At 28.8% G+C, this 19561-nt stretch overlaps 3 protein-coding genes across 4 annotated transcripts; 2 read left to right on the plus strand and 1 right to left on the minus strand.

Moving 5' to 3' along the window:
* The first annotated feature begins 118 nt into the window (after positions 1-118).
* On the plus strand, positions 119-1090 carry LOC145751815 (anaphase-promoting complex subunit 10-like). The gene has a single exon (XM_082567924.1). The coding sequence runs from the start codon at positions 389-391 to the stop codon at positions 992-994; it is 606 nt and encodes a 201-aa protein (XP_082424050.1). The 5' UTR covers positions 119-388; the 3' UTR covers positions 995-1090.
* LOC145751814 (general transcription factor IIH subunit 2-like) lies at positions 1029-2357 on the plus strand. Its single transcript, XM_082567923.1, has one exon. It carries the CDS (start codon positions 1141-1143, stop codon positions 2311-2313), a length of 1173 nt encoding a protein of 390 aa, XP_082424049.1. The 5' UTR covers positions 1029-1140; the 3' UTR covers positions 2314-2357.
* Positions 2358-3059: 702 nt separating this feature from the next.
* On the minus strand, positions 3060-18310 carry LOC145753820 (E3 ubiquitin-protein ligase SMURF2-like). 2 transcript variants are annotated; one of them, XM_082570270.1, is made up of 14 exons: positions 18176-18310; positions 17565-17620; positions 11563-11601; positions 11203-11311; positions 9545-9732; positions 8793-8958; positions 7774-8294; positions 7035-7206; positions 6653-6803; positions 6212-6409; positions 5647-5883; positions 4879-5078; positions 4210-4356; positions 3060-4001 (listed from the first exon to the last, which is right to left on the minus strand). In XM_082570270.1, exons 2-14 carry the CDS (start codon positions 17608-17610, stop codon positions 3902-3904), a joined length of 2274 nt encoding a protein of 757 aa, XP_082426396.1. In that variant the 5' UTR covers positions 17611-17620; positions 18176-18310; the 3' UTR covers positions 3060-3901. The 2 variants fall into 2 exon arrangements, with proteins under 2 accessions (XP_082426396.1, XP_082426397.1); XM_082570271.1 differs by lacking the exons at positions 17565-17620; positions 18176-18310 and adding an exon at positions 11705-11865.
* Between the last annotated feature and the right edge of the window lie 1251 nt (positions 18311-19561).

Genomic DNA, 19561 nt, shown 5'->3' on the forward strand with positions numbered 1-19561 from the left:
GCGGGGAAATTATCTCACGTTTATGAAATGTAAAATAATTGTTAAAACTTGATATTTCTTTAAATATACTTATATTTATTAAATAAAAATTGATTTTATTTGTGTGTAATATGATATTTCGTAGATTTTTACCTAAAAATTGGCGTTTAAACACTTTTTTTTACGTTTTTTGTATTATTTTGTCCTTCAAATTTTTTAAAAGTATTAATTGTTAATAAACTTATAAATACATCTTAAACTTGAAATTGTATTATTTTCCTTCTTTTTTAATTCACACTAGTTAAGCTAGACTCTTATTTTAATTTGTGCATTATTATTTTAATAACATATCCCATTTTTTTACAAAATTAACCAACAAATTTATCTTAGTATATTAATTAGATCAAAAATGAATGAAGAAAACATAACCGAAGAGCCAGAACCTACAAACTATTTAATAATCAACGATTTAAATGAACTATTACTCAAAGAAGGCTTGAAAGAAATAGGATCACAGGCTGTATGGTCTGTTTCTTCTTGCAAACAAGGACTGGGTGTAACCTTATTAAGGGACAATAATCTAGAAACTTATTGGCAATCCGACGGAACACAACCTCATATGGTTAACATCCAATTCCGGCAGAAAACGACAGTTCACAGCGTCGGTGTTTACACAGATTATAAATTAGATGAAAGCTATACACCAAGTCGGCTTTCTGTAAAGGTTGGTAATGATTTTAACGACCTACATGAGATCGATCTTGTCGACGTTTTAGAGCCTTCCGGTTGGGTGTGGATAAAATTAAACAACCAATCAAACCCTAAACCTGTCCGGACATTCATGGCGCAAATTTCGATTATTCAAAATCACCAAAATGGTCGTGACACACATTTAAGACAAATTAAGGTTTTTGCCTCTGCTAAAAACTCTATACCGTTGGCCTCTATTATAAGTGGTAAGGCATTGCCTAATTGGAATACTACTGAAGCTGGGATGTTTGCGACTATAAGATAACCTAAACATTCACACAATATATGCATTATGGGATACATTACATTTTGAGATATAAAATACTACTTGTCTAATTTATTTAATGTTTTTTTTTCATAGGTCTTAAAAATAAATTTTAAAATTAAATTTTTAATAAAATCTTCCCTAAAATGGAAGATGACAAAGCTTATAGATGGGAGGGAGACTATGAGAAGACTTGGGAAGCTCTTAAAGAAGATGAGAGTGGCTCCCTAAAGTCCAGCATCGAGAGAGAGATAGACAAAGCAAAAAGAAGAAGATTGTTAAGGAAAAAGGGGAATGTACGTCTCGGAATGATGCGGCATGTTTATGTGATTCTCGACATGTCTTTAGCGATGACAGAGCAAGATTTGAAACCGAACCGTGCTTTAGTAGCTCTAAATTTAATCCAAAATTTTGTGAATAACTTTTTCGATCAAAACCCGATAGCTCAGTTGGGGTTTATTACGACTAAATGTAAGCGTGCCGAAGTTCTAAGCCAAATGTCGGGCACATCACAGTATCACACGAATGCTCTTCAAAAATTGTACAAGGAAATTTTACACACGAACGCCAAGCAATGTCAGGGTGAGCCTTCGTTACAAAATTCACTTGAGACTGCAGAAAAATCGTTGAAAAATGTGCCAAGTCATACGAGTCGTGAAATCTTAATCATTATGGGCAGTTTAACAACATGTGACCCTGATTCGATACATACTACTATAGAAAATATGGTAAAGCAAAATATTCGATGTAGTGTTATTGGGTTATCGGCGGAAGTACATATTTGTAAATACCTTGCAACGAAAACAGGGGGCACGTTTGGTGTTATACTTAACCAATCCCATTTTCAGGATATATTGAATGATCATATACAGCCTTCAAGTGAGGTTACAAGAGAATCTTCGTTAATTAGAATGGGCTTTCCAGCACATATTACAAAGCAACAATCTGGTAATATTTCAATGGAGCAATCCCAAAAAACTTTTTCATCGGGTGGCTATTATTGCCCACAATGTAAAGCAAAATATACAGAACTACCTGTGCAATGCCTGCTATGCTCTTTAACTTTAGTTTCAGCACCACACCTTGCTAGATCTTATTATCATTTATTTCCAATGCCTCAATTTATAGAAACAAAATCATTTTCCGAGGGACAGCAGTGTTATTCGTGTCTGACTATACTTAGTCAAAACACGGACTCTACTTGTTATAAATGCGAGAAATGCAGTAAAATTAGTTGTCTTGATTGTAATTTGTTTATCCATGAAACTTTACATAGCTGCCCAGGTTGTATTAATTCAAATACTGATTTGTTTACTTGAGTTTAATGAAATTAATATGATGTTGCAATACAAACTTACTTATATTTTCCTGAGTAGTTAATGTTAAATATTAGAATATTATTGACCTTGTGGTATTGTTTGATTATTAACATGCCGATTAGTTTTTGGAGTAAGATAGTAATGTCTATATAGCGTGGTGTAGTAGTCAGAACACTTCCTACACTACATGAGGTCCTGGGTTCCATCCCCATTGATCCAATGCTTATGTAAAGCACTATAAACAGTATGAACTTCTGCTGAGCCAGCACTTATTCAGCAGCTCAATTATTAGGCAATTATATTATCTAATATCCCAAACTGCCACAGGCAACTAGAGACTGGGTTAGGCTAACTGTGGTTACTCTATGTTTAGGCTGCACATTCGACTTTCCCACATCGGGGATAAAGGAATATACAAAAAAAAGCATGTTACTATAAAAAATATGCCATATAATTAGTAAGATTTCGAACCTAGGACTTCATATGATAGTGTCTGACGTACTTATTTACTACACCATATTTTAAGTATAGTTGTCAGTTACTTTACGAGAATATTGGTCTATTTAAACCAATTTTTTAATAGGTTACGTTAATAAGGGTTAATTTCATTATTTTACTCGAAAAATAAAATTCTTGTCTTATTGTATTTCGTAAAACACAAACTAGAATTTAATGTTTTTTTTCTATACTTTACAGATAATACATTAACACTGACAAGACATTTACAAATAATATGAAATAAATAATTTTCCTTCTTTTAAATGGCTTGAATTAATTTACAAAAAAAGGAAGAAAAAATTTGTACAAGAAAACAAATCAAAAAATAACCACCATTTTAAAAAGTGAAAAAAAAAACAGTTTAATTTATTAATTTTTGCAACATTTAAAAAATTAATATTTTGTATTTTCTTGATTGTCAATTGCTACATTATTATAAAACGATAATTAATTTTTTATATGAACTTAATTTGAAATTAATTTTGAGAATTTTTTAGCTGGCAAGCATAATAGGTCAATTTTCTTCATAATATTTTATCATAAATATATGAAATATTTGCAGTTAGGTTAGAGTGTTGTGAGGTAGCTTGAAATTTACTTAAGTTTTTTTTATTTCATTTTTTTGATTTTTTACCCCATAAAATTTCATTAAAGTTACCCAAAACAGTTTCAAGAAAGGGTACAGTATTAAATGGGGCAGGGCAATTAAGGAAAACCCCTTGTTTTAGGGGGGGACTTCATTAAAAATCAAAAATTTTTTAAAAAAGTTACCCTACCCATTAAGTTTTACAAAAGGGTACAGTATCACATTTAGGGAAAACCCCTTGTTTTAGGGGGTAAGTCTTTAAGGGAGTTGTGTTAGTGGGTACTGGCTCCAGTGACGTTGGGTTACTTTTCCAAAGGGAGTACTATAACAGGGGGTTATTTGGAGGAACTTCTTATAACCCATTTAAATCCTTATAGCCCATCTTTGCTACTTATTATAAAGTATATTCGTAAATCTAAATCTTAACTAATCTATATTTTTTCTACTTTTCTAATATCGAAAAAACTCAGATGCTGGAAAATGAGGTGAATATATTTGGACGATTTATTCCGTGTAGAATCCACAAGTGTTCTCAACTGCACAAGTTAGTTTGTCTTTTAATTTGTCGTACGACTCATAAGGGGGAAGATCAATCCGATTAAAACTAAAAAAGGGAGATAATTAAATTATTAAAAACATAAAAAAAATTGGTTTTAATCAAAAATGCCATTTTACCGATATTATTACTTTTTTTAACCCCTGTTACCCAAAACCCCCTCTAGAAATAGCCCTTAACATTCAAAAAATTTTAAGTTAAGCAATTCCCATATTTCTAAAAACTTTTATTTTAAAAAACAATATTTTTTGTTTACCATGTATGAGCTTTTGGAAGGCAGTCTGTTTTATTGTCAACATACTGAATTGTGAACAATCTTGGTCCCTGAGTTCCAGTTGATCCTTGTAAAGCTTTAAATCCTTGAAGAGGAACCCTTGATGATCCTGTCACAAATTGAAGTACTCTAAAAATTAGGAAAAAACAGGGTTAAAATTTTAGTTTAAGAAATTTGTGTAGTAATTTATCCTTGATGTGGGAAGGTTGACTTTATGACCTAAACATAGATTAACATCAGTTACCCCGACCCAGTCTCGAGTTGCCTTTGGTAGTTTAGATATTATAGATTATAATTGTCAAATAATTATGTTGCTGATTAAGTGCTGGCTTAGCTGGAGTTCGTACCGTTTTTAGCGCCTTACTCAAGGGTGCTACAGCATGAAAGCAGTGAGAATTGAACCCAATACCGGACTCTGTCAGTTTGGGATATTATAGAATATAATTGCCCAACAATCAAACTGCTGATTAAGTGCTGGCTCAGCAAAATTTTATACTTTTTAATAAGCTTTACTTAATGATACAACAGAATGGAAGCAGTGGGAATCAAACCTGGAGCTTATTGAATTTGTAAGGGAATCAAACCTGGAGCTTATTGAATTGAATTGTAAGTCATACATTTAACTAATAAACAAATAATTAAATATTTCACCTTGCTCTTTTTTCTTCATCAAATTCTTCGATAACTTTCCAAAACCACTTGACAATATTTGTATCCTTACTGCAGTGTTTTAACTTTGTATGTTTTTTCCAATCCACGATATCTATTTTACCCAGACCTCCGATTATTAATTCCAATTCTCTCTCGTCATAAGGTCGTAACAAATGTTGTGGGATAAGTTCATAAAAACCCTAAAAATTTTAAATTGTTTCGTTTTAAAAAACAATAAATCTATAAATAACAGGGCTATTTCCAATTTATAGGATAAAAAAATAAAAAACTGCTGTTTTTTGTATATATTTTTATCCTCGTTGTGGGAAGGTCGAATGCGCAACCTAAACATAGAGTAACATTAGTTACTCCGACCCAGTCTCGAGTTGCCTTCAACAGTTTTGGATATAGTTGATTAAATTGCACGGTTATTATGCTGCTGATTAAGTGTTGGCTCAGCAGACAGTTAATAGTGCCTTACTCAAGGGCGCTGCAGCATGAGAGCAATGGGGATTAAACCCACGACCCTATGGTTGTGTAGCAAGTTTTCTTACCACTACACCACGCTGCCTGTTAGTGGTGCGAGCGTGAATTTTTACGGGCAAATATTAGTTAAGACTTGCGGCAATATCTATTAAATAAATTAAACTTGAAATTTTGAAATTCAATTCAAAGGCGAAGTAAATATTTCAACTATTATGCTTTATTAAATAAAATATATTATATATTATTTACATTTTTTTTTTAATTTTGCACAAAAAATCTTACCTTTGACAATGACAAAAACTGGGCTTCAATTCCTCTTAGAAACCTCCAGTTAACATACAACTTTACATACTCCTTCTTATTCTCTTCTGTGACTTGAATTTGTGCTCCATTCGGCTTTAATTCGTGCGAAATTCGCTCCCCGAACGAATCGGTTTCCACACAGAAAGTGTGGTCTAATACCCCGTTTATATCGTTGTTTAAAATCCAACACATCGATTTATACAAGTCAGGATCAACCTGGTAGACAATGTTACTATTATATAAATGAATTTTGGGTTATGGGGTTCAATTACCGACAAGAGTAGTTTTTAAAAATTTTTTTTTTATAATATTTTTTAAAAATTTTTATGGGTTGTTCTAAAAAAACAGTTTTTCAATTTTAGTATGTTAAAATTTAGGTCTTAGGTTTGATTTCCACTAAAGTTAAGTTTTAAAGATTCTTTCTAACACAATTTAAGACACTAGCAGTAAGAATCGAACCCAGAACTGCAGGCCTTACAACAATTTAAGGAATTTTTGACCTTATTTTATTGTTTTTTTTTTATTTTTAAAACTTTTAAATCACCTCTTCCATGTCTTCTAATGAAATAGGTTTTCCGAGCAATTGTTTATAGAACAACATTGTGAAACCTCCGTCGATATAATGACCATGATATACAGCCATTCCTAATATCCTCCCAACAAAATGAAAGTAGGTTAAATGATCGGGGTTAATGTGGGAGTCGGGGTTAATTTGAAGGGTGTAGATGTCTTCTCGGGAGTACTGAAAAAGTAAAAAATATTTTTTTTACCCCAAAGTTTTTTTTTACCCCTGAATTTTTTTATCCCCAAAATTTTTTCACCCTTCAACAATTTTTACCCCTAATTTTTTTTACCCGAAATTTTTTTCACCCCAGAAATTTTTTAACCCCGAAATTTTTTTTCACCCTTCATCATTTTTTACCCCTAATTTTTTTCACCCCTAAAAATCAAAAAAAAAAATTTAATTTAAAAATATCTAAATTACCTGAAATAGTCCGTAGTATGGGTTCAGCATTTCATGGGATAAAATATAAAGCCATTCTCTTGCTAGTCCCCCATAATCTAACCCATCTTCCCCAGTGAACTTTATCATTAACCTTTTTCTCAAATCTTTTGACTTCATTTTCATAATAAGACTATAAAAGAAAAAGAAAAATTTTTTTCAAGTCATTATAGTGATTTTATTTTTTTTAAGTCATTATTGTCTTGAAAAAAATTAAAAAAAATAATAAAAACTTTACAAAATTTTAAATAAATTACTGCAAAAAAAAAATTGGGAAAAAAATAACTACAAAAATACCAAAAAAATTGTTTAAAAAAGTTTACAAATTGTAACATCAAAAATTTTTAATTTAAATTTAGTTTACCTGTAAGATTGCTCAAATGCTTCTGATCGGCTAATTTCAATTCTACAATGTCCAGTTTGTGGCTGCTGTGATTGTAATTCACTCTTTAATATCTTCATTTTGTGAACTAGATCCCGTTTATAGCGGGGCAATTGGGGGTCAGTTAACGCATGAGTTGATTTTACCGTCGTGCCTATAAAAAATATTAAAAAAATGTTAATTCAAAAATATGTCAAAAAATTTTTTTTTTGAAATCATGGAACAAAAATGTGGATAATTCAATGAGTTCGAAAATAGCGCAATTTATTAGGAAGAAAATATCTTTAAGGTAATTTAATACACCTTAAATTCTGGGTCAAATATTTTAGCATGTAGCGTAATATATGAGAAAATAAATTGCATGCAAAATGCAAAAAAGGTATTTTTACAAAAAATGTTTTTTAAATATTTTTAAACACAAAATTTAGTATTAATACATTCTATATATATACCAGACAAAAAAGTAATTATTTATTATTCTGAACTTTTTATTAATTCAAGGGTTTTCAAGCTATCAAGTTTAAGCTATCTGTAAACAGGCTCGAGGGCAATGACGTGCCATTGGTGGGCCTCGAACCCTAAACCTTTCGGCTCTTATCCACCACCATGGCTAATATACCACACTACTGGACTATCTTTTATAAAAGGTAATCAAAAATTTGGCGAGGACCATAAACTTCAAGTGATCAAAAATGTTTTCTTAAAAGTTCGCAAAACTTACCATTACTGGGTCCATCAGAATTCTGCAACCTCCCGATATATCTTCCAATCCTCGGATCGGTAAACTGGGTGGTTCTGCTTGAATGATCAACATAATACAGCCTCCCGGTGGCAGTCGATCTTAACTCCCAACCTGTGGGTAACGGCCCCAATTCCTCGGGGTTAATATTGGCAAAATTTCGGGGTATCCTGGGGTCATGCCACGATGAAACCCCGGTCTGTGCGTGAAGAAAATAAACTTGACCCTGCTGGGTGGTTCGCTGTTCGTAACCCTCGGGTAACGGGGTCGAGGGTCCGTGGAGTTCGTTTCGGGTTAAAAAATTCTCGTGACGCCGTCTCCGGCTTTTGCTTTCAGGTTTTAAACCACTTTGTGGTGCTGTGGAGTTGCAAGAATGTGATTCACTGTTACTGGACACGGTTCGTTGATGTTGAGGGGGCTCGGAGGAAGATATCGTGCTCAGGGGGCGCCGAGTTTGTCTCGTAGTGGATTGAGATGGGGTGGGCCTAATCCATTGAGTTGTTCTATAAATAAAATTTTATAAAAATCACCGTTTTCGAAAAAAATTATATTTTAAATAAAAAAAATTATCAATAGGTTTGATCATTAAGGTTAAAAATACCCAACATTTTTGGGTACTTTTTTTTGGGTGGGGATGTTAAAAAGTAATTATCATTGCGAAAGGGGGGTAATATCTTTTGGTATTTACCCATACCCCCTAAAAACAAAAAAAAAGGTTGGGGTAAAAAGGGGTTAAAAAAATGTCTTAGTACTTTTTTTGGGGAGGAGGGGGGGGTTAAAAAGTAATTATCAGTGAGAAAGAGGGTAATATCTTTGGGTATTTACCCATACCCCAAAAAACAAAACTTAAGTCACAACTTTTTTATTGAAATTAAAGTGCTTTTCCCATAAAAAGGTTGGGGTAAAAAGGGGGTTAAAAGAAAACGTCTTATCGTCGATAGAATGATGTTTTTAGTAATATATTATTAATCCATATTGTTTCAACCCTCAATTTAACAAACCTTGTATAGTGATTTATATATTCCACTCTTCCGTTTGTTAACCTCGACTCCCATCCTTCTGGTAAATCGTTCTCACTAGGAGGAGGTAAAGAGCGAGCGTCTACGACCATATTAGAAGGAGGTCGTTCGTCTAAATCCCTACTTTCCATACTAACTACTATTTGACCTTGAAAAAGTTTAAAAAATTTTTTTTTTATTTTTAGAGTAAACTTGATAGTTTTTATGATTATTATTTTTATTTTTTTTTTGAGAATATTAAAAAGAAATTTTTTATTTTTTGGGTCTAAAGCGGAAAAAATTTGGTATTTTTCAAATAGTTTTCTTTAAAATTGATAAATTTAGGTGAAAAAATAATAATTTGCCAAAAAATTTTAAAAATTTGGCAGAAAACCCAGACAAAAAAACATAAACCTAGAACAAAGAGAATCTTAATCTTTAAAGTAAAAACTCAAAACTCAGGGCTGAAATAATAAATAAGTAATGACTTATTTTGTTTTTAAAAATCTGATTTCCTGGCAAGAGTTGACACTAAAACCTTGTCTAGACAACTTATTCTTTTATCTTGCGGGCCCCATTTAAATTATGAATACTTAATAACGTAGTGTCTAAGTTTTAAGGGTTGGGTTGAATCAAAATATTTTAAAAATTAATTTTTTTTTTTAAAAGATTAATTTTAAAAAAATTTCAAAAATTAAAAATTTTTTAAAGTTGTAAAATTTTGGTGAAAACTTTGTTCAAAAAATCCTTCTTACCTCTGATTGGCTCCTGGTCATTTTGACCTTGTTTGCAGAGGTCAAGTCTTTGGTATCCAGTGTCTTTGAGTCGGTTAATTGCATTTGACATAATCCTAATACAACCGAGGAAACCAGCGCCTTGTCTCTTGTGAACTTTTCTTTGATTCCAAACTGAAATTGTTATACTGTCTGATTTACCAACATATCTGTAACAAATAAATAATAATTTGAAAACGAGACATTAATCAGTATATTGCTGCAATAGAAAAATGATAATACTAATAAAAAAAGGTTCAAAAGTTAACATAAATATTACATTTTCACACATGGTTTTTAACATGACATAGTTATTACATTTTTACACATTGTTTTTAACATGACATAGTTATTACATTTTTACACATGGTTTTTAACATGACATAGTTATTACATTTTTACACATGGTTTTTAACATGACGTAGTTATTACATTTTTACACATGGTTTTTAACATGACGTAGTTATTACATTTTTACACATGGTTTTTAACATTAAATAGTTATTACATTTTTATACATGGTTTTTTTACATGACATAGTTATTACATTTTTACACATGGTTTATAACATGACATAGTTATTACATTTTTACACATGGTTTTTAACATGACATAGTTATTACATTTTTACACATGGTTTATAACATGACATAGTTATTACATTTTTACACATGGTTTTTAACATTAAATAGTTATTACATTTTTATACATGGTTTTTTTACATGACATAGTTATTACATTTTTACACATGGTTTATAACATGACATAGTTATTACATTTTTACACATGGTTTTTAACATTAAATAGTTATTACATTTTTATACATGGTTTTTTTACATGACATAGTTATTACATTTTTACACATGGTTTATAACATGACATAGTTATTACATTTTTATACATGGTTTTTTTACATGACAAAGTTATTACATTTTTACACATGGTTTTTAAACATGACATAGTTATTGCATTTTTACACATGGTTTTTAACATGACATAGTTATTACATATTTACACATCGTTTTTAACATGACGTAGTTATTACATTTTGCACATGGTTTTTAACATGACATAGTTATTATATTTTTACACATGGTTTTTAACGTGACATAGTTATTGCATTTTTACACATGGTTTTATAACATGCCATAGTTATTACATTTTTACACATGGTTTTTAACATGACATAGTTATTACATTTTTACACATGGTTTTTAACATGACATAGTTATTACATTTTTACACATGGTTTTTAACATTACATAGTTATTACATTTTTACACATGGTTTTTAACATGACATAGGTATTACATTTTTAAACGTGGTTTTTAACATGACATAGTTATTGCATTTTTACACATGGTTTTATAACATGATATAGTTATTACATTTTTACACATGGTTTTTAACATGACATAGTTACTACATTTTTAAACGTGGTTTTTAACATGACATAGTTATTACATTTTTACACATGGTTTTTAACATGACATAGTTATTACATTTTTAAACGTGGTTTTTAACATGACATAGTTATTACATTTTTACACATGGTTTTTAACATGGCATCGTAATTATATTTTTACATTTTGTTCTGTAATGTATTATAGGAACCCAGAATTAAAACAGTTCTAACTTACAAATCATAATGTTGATTCCATTTTGGATCCAATGTTCCTTTACAAGTACCAGTAGCATGACACTGGCCACTACCGTCCACTAATATCTTCGCAAATGGATCAGGCAATCCTAAAAATTAAAAAAAACGTTTTTTTTTAAGTGAGGCTATAATAAAACTTGGTAGACGATATATATTGGTTAATGGCTATGTCTATTGAAAGGCCTTTAAAAAACAAACGGTTTATAAAATTAACTATGTACAAGGAATGTAAAACTATTTTGTAAACATTTACGAAAGAATATTGTTATAATTTATCAATTTTATAAACAAAGCTTTTTACATGTTTTAATAAGAAAATAAATAAATAAATGCAACTTACTGAAGAAGTCCCTTTTGCATATATTTTTGGCACAGAAAACTAAAAAATAATTAAATTATATTAAATGAAATAATAAATAATAAAGTACTTGACATTTTATTGACAAGAATTTAAATTTTGACAACTTTTCAATATTTGTTACCTGTTATTCTTATTTTCTTAACGTTAAATAAATTGACCCCCATTTTTAACGGGGTTTAAAATTGCACGAAATGAATTTTTCGTTTGTCAAAAAATTTTGTTTATTAAAAAACAATTAAAACATAGTACCAACATTTTTACAAGTCTAACTAATTGGCAGTACCGAAGCTAAAAAAAAATCCAAATTTAAAAACTAAAATTAATCGTTTTAATTATGGGCTATAATTTTTAAATCTAGTGCTAAAAAAAAAGTTTTTTCAGTCTAATCTTGTCTAGTCTATACTGTTAAAAAAAACACTAATTTTTTAATCTTTAGAAAAAGTTATTTATCTAACTGTCTATATCTTATAATTGCCCAGATTTGAGACATTAATCTTTTAACATATGTTACTTACTAATCGTTTTATCAATACCGTTTTAAAATGTGAAATAAAATAAGAAGAGATGGCTAGACAAAAATTAAACGAAAGGACAATGACTAATTTAAATGTCGCATGTAGATTTTGTGTCATCGTATGTATTGCATAATTAATATTTAATTTTTTGATGAATTTGTGATTTTCGTTTTGAGAAAGTCTAGTTTAAAGATAATTTTTGACCGAGTAAATTTGGGGTGTTTGATAAATGTAGACGTAAAAATTCTATAAAAATTGAATAAATAGGCAAGTATATTTACAAAAAATATATTTTAATATTTATCATTCAAAAATTATTATTTTTAGTTAGTTTTACGTTTAAAAAAACAAACAAAAAGGCATTCCAATGCGCATAACAAAGGTGAGAGAATAACGGAAAAAGGCGAAACAAGAGAGTCGTCGCGTCTTTCTGTCTCTCGCATAACTTCAGACAAGCGATGACGTAATTCGGGAGCGGTTTAAAATCCTATTCAAGACAGACTGAAACGAAATATGTTTAAATCACCCCCAATTCAAGACAGTCTTAATCGAAACCGAATAATCCAAAACGAAAATAACGAAAAAAAATTCCAAAAATTAAATATTTAATCACCAAAAAAACGATTAAAAAAATTGTCAAAAAATCCTTAAAAAAATAATTTAAATTTTTAAATTAATATCTTAAATTTTTAGAAAACTGTTAAAATTTTGACCTCAAAAATGGTAACGCCATTTAAATATTTATCAAAATCTTAATAACTTTTTCATAGATCGTCCCAATTAAAGCTAAAAAAACTTAAACTATAGTTTAATATATAATCTAACTATACCACTATAAAAACGACAAATTCTTTACTAGGCTAGCATCTAAAACTTAACATATTTTTACTTTAAATCACATTTTAGCATGTCGGTTCTGAAAGTAAATTTTGCTTGATGATATGTCTGATAGCGCTTGATATTGTCACCATCTCACTTATTGTATAGTAAAGACTAGCCGCGGGCACTCTGATATCTTTCAACAAAGTCTTCTTTCATTGAAAATCTAACTAATTACTAGTTGGGTTGAAAACTAAAATTATTTTCTATTTCCCAAGAAATGTTACCCTTTTTATGTTTTTAACCTTTAAGTATTTGGTAGAAAAACATTTTTTTTAACTTTTAACGCTACACTGAATACAAAAATTTTTGGCATAACACAACAAGACTAGTTTCTAAAACTGACTTTTTTACACCAAAAAAACACATTTTCTTACTAAGAAATTAAGGTAATTATATAATCCGTCATTTTTTGAGTCAAATTTGTCAGAATTTAAAGACCTATGCGCTGTTAAGGCTAGACTAAGTGAGATTCAAGGTAAAATTGGCGGACGATTTTTTTATTTTTTTGGGCGAATTCTTTTAGCGTGAATAATTCACTCGGAAATGGGTGGCTATAATCGTTGCTTTCATGTTTTACGATTAACTACACTTCGTCTACGACTCTGCCTCAATTTAAAACGCTTAGGATATTTTTGAAGTTAATTTTTTTTAATGACTTTACAAATTTTTTCAAAAAAAATTTTTTTTTTGAGTTTCGGAAAATTTGAAAACTAATTAAACGGATAGGAAATGAAAAGGATTCGAATGGTTGAGTTTTGTAGAGTGTTGTGTCGCGAATTTTGTCTACAAATATTAACATAATTCGGTGAAAATATTCTAGCAGCTTTAATTAAAAATACGATGACACAACGGCGCAAAAAAAACTGAATTAAAATTTACTAAAAATTAAAATACTTTTAAATAATATAATTTTAATGTAAAAACCCTAAATTTTTAGTTTGAACCAAAAATATATTTTAATTACCCCAACCCAGTCTCTAGTTGTACAAGTTTAAGATATTATTGACCTCATGATATTACCCCAAACCCAGTCTCAAGTTGTACAAGTTTAAGATATTATTGACCTCATGATATCACCCCAACCCAGTCTCAAGTTTATAATATTATTGACCTCATGATATCACCCCAACCCAGTCTCAAGTTTATAATATTATTGACCTTATAATATTACTATAAATAAAACAAAACATATAGACATAATGATATCATAATCAATTAGCTAAAATTTCAGGCGCCCGTATAACGTATATACACGAGTTTGTATAAAGAACCCACGTATCAGTTTCTTAATACGATATTTCCACTTTAACTTGAAGATATTAACTGATAATGGGTCACGTCTAAAGCATATTTGTAATACACTTGAATTGAATCACTATTTAATCTAACTGTGTAACTTTCGAAAAATGTATTTAGACAATAACGTCATAAATTTTTATCTTAAAAAATGGCGTTAACATATTTATTTTTTTTTGTTTTCATTTTTTTAAATTAGTAATTTTTTTGGTTACTATAGCGACATTAATATACAAAATTTTAAATAAAATTTACCAAAAAATTAATTTTTTTTTACGATTTTTAAAACTAAATATAAATTAACTATTTTAAATTACAAATTAACAGTTTTAAAATATTTAACACCTACTAAACCAGCACTTTTTTATACTAATAAATTCTAAAAATACGCTGTCTGATTTTAAATAAAAATTATTAATTTAATAAAAAATACGCTATATAAATCTCTAAAAAAATAACTAAATTTGATATTAAAAATATTAGATATATACAACTAATTTTAAACTATAAATATTTCAACAAATAAAAATCACTTTTTAAGTTTTAACAAAATAAATTTAAAAATCGTTATCGGATTTTTGAAATTTCGAAACCTAATTCGCTAAACCTGTCTTACAGATAGCGCGACAGCCGTTTTATTATCAAATACTTTAGTCTAGTTGGACGACAGCCACCTAGTACTGCGACCCTAGCACAAGGAAACCAGCAAATACTCACGCCTAATAACAAATCTGTTTGTTATTAGCTGCTTTACGACGCTTTTTGTCGACATTTTTGGTATAGGCAACGTCTAGGCCTAAGTCTGATTTTCGAGGGTGATTTGAAATTTTTTTGGGGTGAAAATAAATGAGTAGGTATTAATTGTTAAATAATATTTTTAATGGTATACTAAGATTTTTTGTGAGTTTTTTTGGGGGTATGTTAGTTGCATTTAAAAAACGTTTTTATTAAAGAAAAAAGGAATCGTCAAAAATTAATATTTCGGTTTAAAATAATAAAAAAATCTATCCCCAAAGAAAAATTCTCTCTAAAATCTGGTTGAAAAATTACAATTTAATTTTGGCCCAGTTTTAATTAAAACCGGCTAGTGACAACACATTTAAAATTTGTAAATAAATAAATTAAAAATCACTATAACCCGACGAGTGTTAGCCCAGACAGCGGAAATAGAACTGACTACGGCGCTTCGAGGGTCTAGAATTAGTTTTTATTGGCTTAGAATTGTGCTGAGTAATAACTATTGTCATCATTACTAATTACACAACGAAAAATTTTAGATTTTTTGGAAATTTGGGACCTGAAAAATCGCGCGTTTTTTTGTTTTTATTTTTTTTAAATTATTGCTTAGATAAATTATAGTAATTGTTTTGAGATTTAAAGAAAAAATGTTTAAACAGTAATTAAGCGTTTTTAAATACATAAAAGTTATTAAAAAAGGGTCTTCAACTGTTGCATGCTGATTTAAATAATTTAATTATTTTACCCCTCCAGAAAAAAAACAATTTTTTACCTTAAAAATAACATACACAAAATTTTAAATTTAAAAATAAATTAATTATTTTTTGATTGAGCTGCAATACAAACTACAGCCAGACAAACAAATTCAAATTTTAAGTGGTCCCGCAACCTACATGTAATTCATAACCTATAATTAGAAATAGCACATTGAAGGGAAAATAAGGTGGAATCGGTGAAACGAAACAACCTTGCTAGTTGTGTGGGCTAATAGAAGGATTTTGTGGTATAGTCTTACAAGTAATACAAGCAAAGTTAAGTTTAACTCAATGTTAAGAATGTTACCTTGTCAAGTTACTCATATTTTTACATATATAAAGAATTTTTACATAAAATATTTTCACATTTTTAAAGTGTTTGCTTTCATATGGTTAGTGACTATGTTATGATATACAATAGAACGATGTGTAAAAAAGTAATAACTATGTCATGTTAAAAACCATGTGTAAAAATGTAAAAATTATGTCATGTTAAAAACCATGTGTAGAAATGTAATACCTATGTCATGTTAAAAACCATGTGTAAAAATATAAGAACTATGTCATGTTAAAAACCATGTGTAAAAATGTAATAACTATGTCATGTCAAAAACCATGTGTAAAAGTGTAATAATAATGTCAAGTTTAAAAAACAATGTGTAAAAATGTGATAACTATGTCATGTTAAAAACCATGTATAAAAATGTAATAACTATGTCATGTTAAAACCATGTGTAAAAATGTAATAACTATGTCATGTTAAAAAACAATGTGTAAAAATGTGATAACTATGTCATGTTAAAAACCATGTGTAAAAATGTAATAACTATGTCATGTTAAAAACCATGTGTAAAAATGTAATAACTATGTCATGTTAAAAACAATGTGTAAAAATGTGATAACTATGTTATGTTAAAAACCATGTGTAAAAATGTGAAAACTATGTTATGTTAAAAACCATGTGTAAAAATATATACGATTAGTTTTTATTAAATAAACATTTATAAAACAACCAAGGATATTAGTTTCACTTAATTAATCAACGAATAATAAAATTATTTAATACTTTATTTCGACTTAATTAGATTTTAACATAACAAAAATGTCTACAATGAAGAATCATATTTTAGTAAATTTATATTAAACTCTTTAGGCACCTTTTGTAAAACTTTTTTAGTACTGTTGTTAGAATAATAGCAACATATTTGTTTATCTTTTTTGTTTCCTAAAATAATTTTTTTTAAGCTATATATTAGGCTAGAAACAAAAGAAAAATAATTTTACTATCGGTCTAGCTGTTCTGTGTTTTTCCAAGTATTTAGTTTTTGCTAAAATAAAACTGACCCAAACTTTAAAAGATTTATTCACCATGCTTAAGAGTTGTTAAAATTCGTAAATACTAATTTAAACAAAATTTTATGGGGTCAATCAATCTAAAAAGTGTAAAAAATTGGGTGCACTCGTCTTAATACTCTTTTAATAGCTGTTACATAAAGCTATATTTAAAAAGGTTGCATTTATTTTTGATGTGATAAGGCCAATTTAACAGCTAAAACATAGGGTAACATTTATAACCTTAAGTTGCCTTTACCAGTTTAAATATATAAATTGCCTGGTGATATTGCTGTTGTTTAATTTTTACACAATATTATTTATAAGTTCTGTTAGTGCCTTGACTCAATTTGTGATGTTATATCAGTTAAGATTGAACCGAAATATTTTGGCCATAATGTTTACACTGATAATTAATATTAATTACCAAATAAAAAGTAAGGAATAAAACAAGTAAACTAACCGGTTAGTCTTAATTTCATCGTCCCACTTCTACTTGAAGTTGACATTTTAATTTTTCTAAAAAAAATGTTTTTAGTTTAATACTTTGATTTTTTAACAGAATTTATCAGTACTAGCTGATAGCCAACCCTATGGTCGATTTTGAATTGTCATAATATGGTCGCAACTCTTAACTTATATTTTTCCATGACAATTAACCTCCACACCACAAACAGTAGTTTTATTTATTTTGTTCCCCTGTAAATTTGACATACATACATTTTATTTATTTTTTTGTATCTTTATCCTCGATGTGGGAAGGTAGAATGCGCGACTTGAACAAAGAGTTACAACTGTTACTCCAGCCCAGTCTTAAGTCGCCTTTAGCAGTTTGGAATGTTATATAGTTTATAATTGCCCGATAATTATGCTGCTGATTAGGTGCTGGCTTAGCAGGAGTTCGTACCATTTATAGCACTTTACTCAAAGGCGCTACAGCATGAGAGCAGTGGGGATTGAACTCACAACCATATATCGTCCACCATCCACTATGCTCTATTATATTTGGATATATTTAATACCAATAAATATTTACCTTTAAATAAAGTTTTTAATACAAAAAATTGTAATTACCTTTTGTCTTTACAGCCTTTAAATGTCTGAAAGTCCAGTTTAAAAGCAACTAAAACTTGACTTTTAGCTTTTATATTGTCTGATTGTTGCAGCAATGACAATCTATTTTATAACATAATTTTAGCAAAAATAACTAAAAATATAAGGAAATTGAGTAAATAAAGTGTAAAAAACTGTACATAAACTTTGTAAATTACTTTATTTATAGACATTAAAGTCAAAATTAACAAAATAATACGAAAAATTAAAAAAATCCATAAGTATATATTTTAAACGTAAAATAACAGAGTTAGCTTAGAAAGTAATCATATTTAATACCAATATTAAGTCTACCCATCTATCACATGTTAATATACACTATAAACCAAAAAATATGTTTGTTTAATTGCAATTAACATTAAATTTAACAAAGTTTAAAATATTTACAAAAGTTTTTGTTGAAATTCTAGAATTCTACGATCGTCTTTTTGTTACAAGAGTTGTAACCGAATAAAAATGAAAAATTGTGTCACGTAAAAACTTATATTAAATTTTCTAACGAATTAACATATTTTAAGTTAAAAATAATTGTGTCGGACAAAACGTATATTATTGTAATATACGTTGTAATATATTGTAATATTATTGTAATATACGGACAAAACGTATATTATTGTAATACATTTTTAATAGATAAGATTTAAAAATTTTACCACATAAGGTCTGAAGTTGGATCCTCACTGCTTTCAATTTCGTGACATAGTCTTTTTTAAAAGCAAAAAAAATATTTTACTTTGTAAAAATAAAAGTTAAGGCATCACGTTTATTAAGTTGCTTTTTAAAAATACATGCTAATAAAGACTTTGTAAATAATTCGAGAAAAATTATTACCGCAAGGTAGCAGTAACAATACGCAAAATACAAATTTTTGCTAAATTTAAAAGTTGAATGTTATTTATAAGATACTTTGTAGCTTAAGTTAATTTAACAGCAAAAATTTATTTAATTTAAAGGTGATAATGTTAATTGACAGCGTTATGTAGAGGTTATAACACTTAGCTTTACTACCTGAGGTCCTGAATTCGATCACCACGAAAAAAACGCTTTAAAGAATATAAACTCCTATTGAGTCAAAACCAATTAGCAGATTAATTAACAAGCAATCATAATCAATAATATCTCAAATTGCTAAAGGCAACTCAAGACCAGGTCGTCGACCCTCCCTCATCAAAGATATTAATTAACGAACAAAAACAGTTGAACGCTTGTATTTTGTAGAAATTACTTTATCTGTATATCAAACAACCATAAAAATGGCATTTCTTACATTAAAAATAATCAAAACAAAGATTTTCAAAACAAAACGTCGACAAATGAACCGAATTTTTACACCTATACCTTTAAACA

Source organism: Corella eumyota, chromosome 5 (assembly GCF_963082875.1).
Source record: "Corella eumyota chromosome 5, kaCorEumy4.1, whole genome shotgun sequence".
In the NCBI taxonomy this organism is placed as follows: Eukaryota; Metazoa; Chordata; class Ascidiacea; order Phlebobranchia; family Corellidae; genus Corella; species Corella eumyota.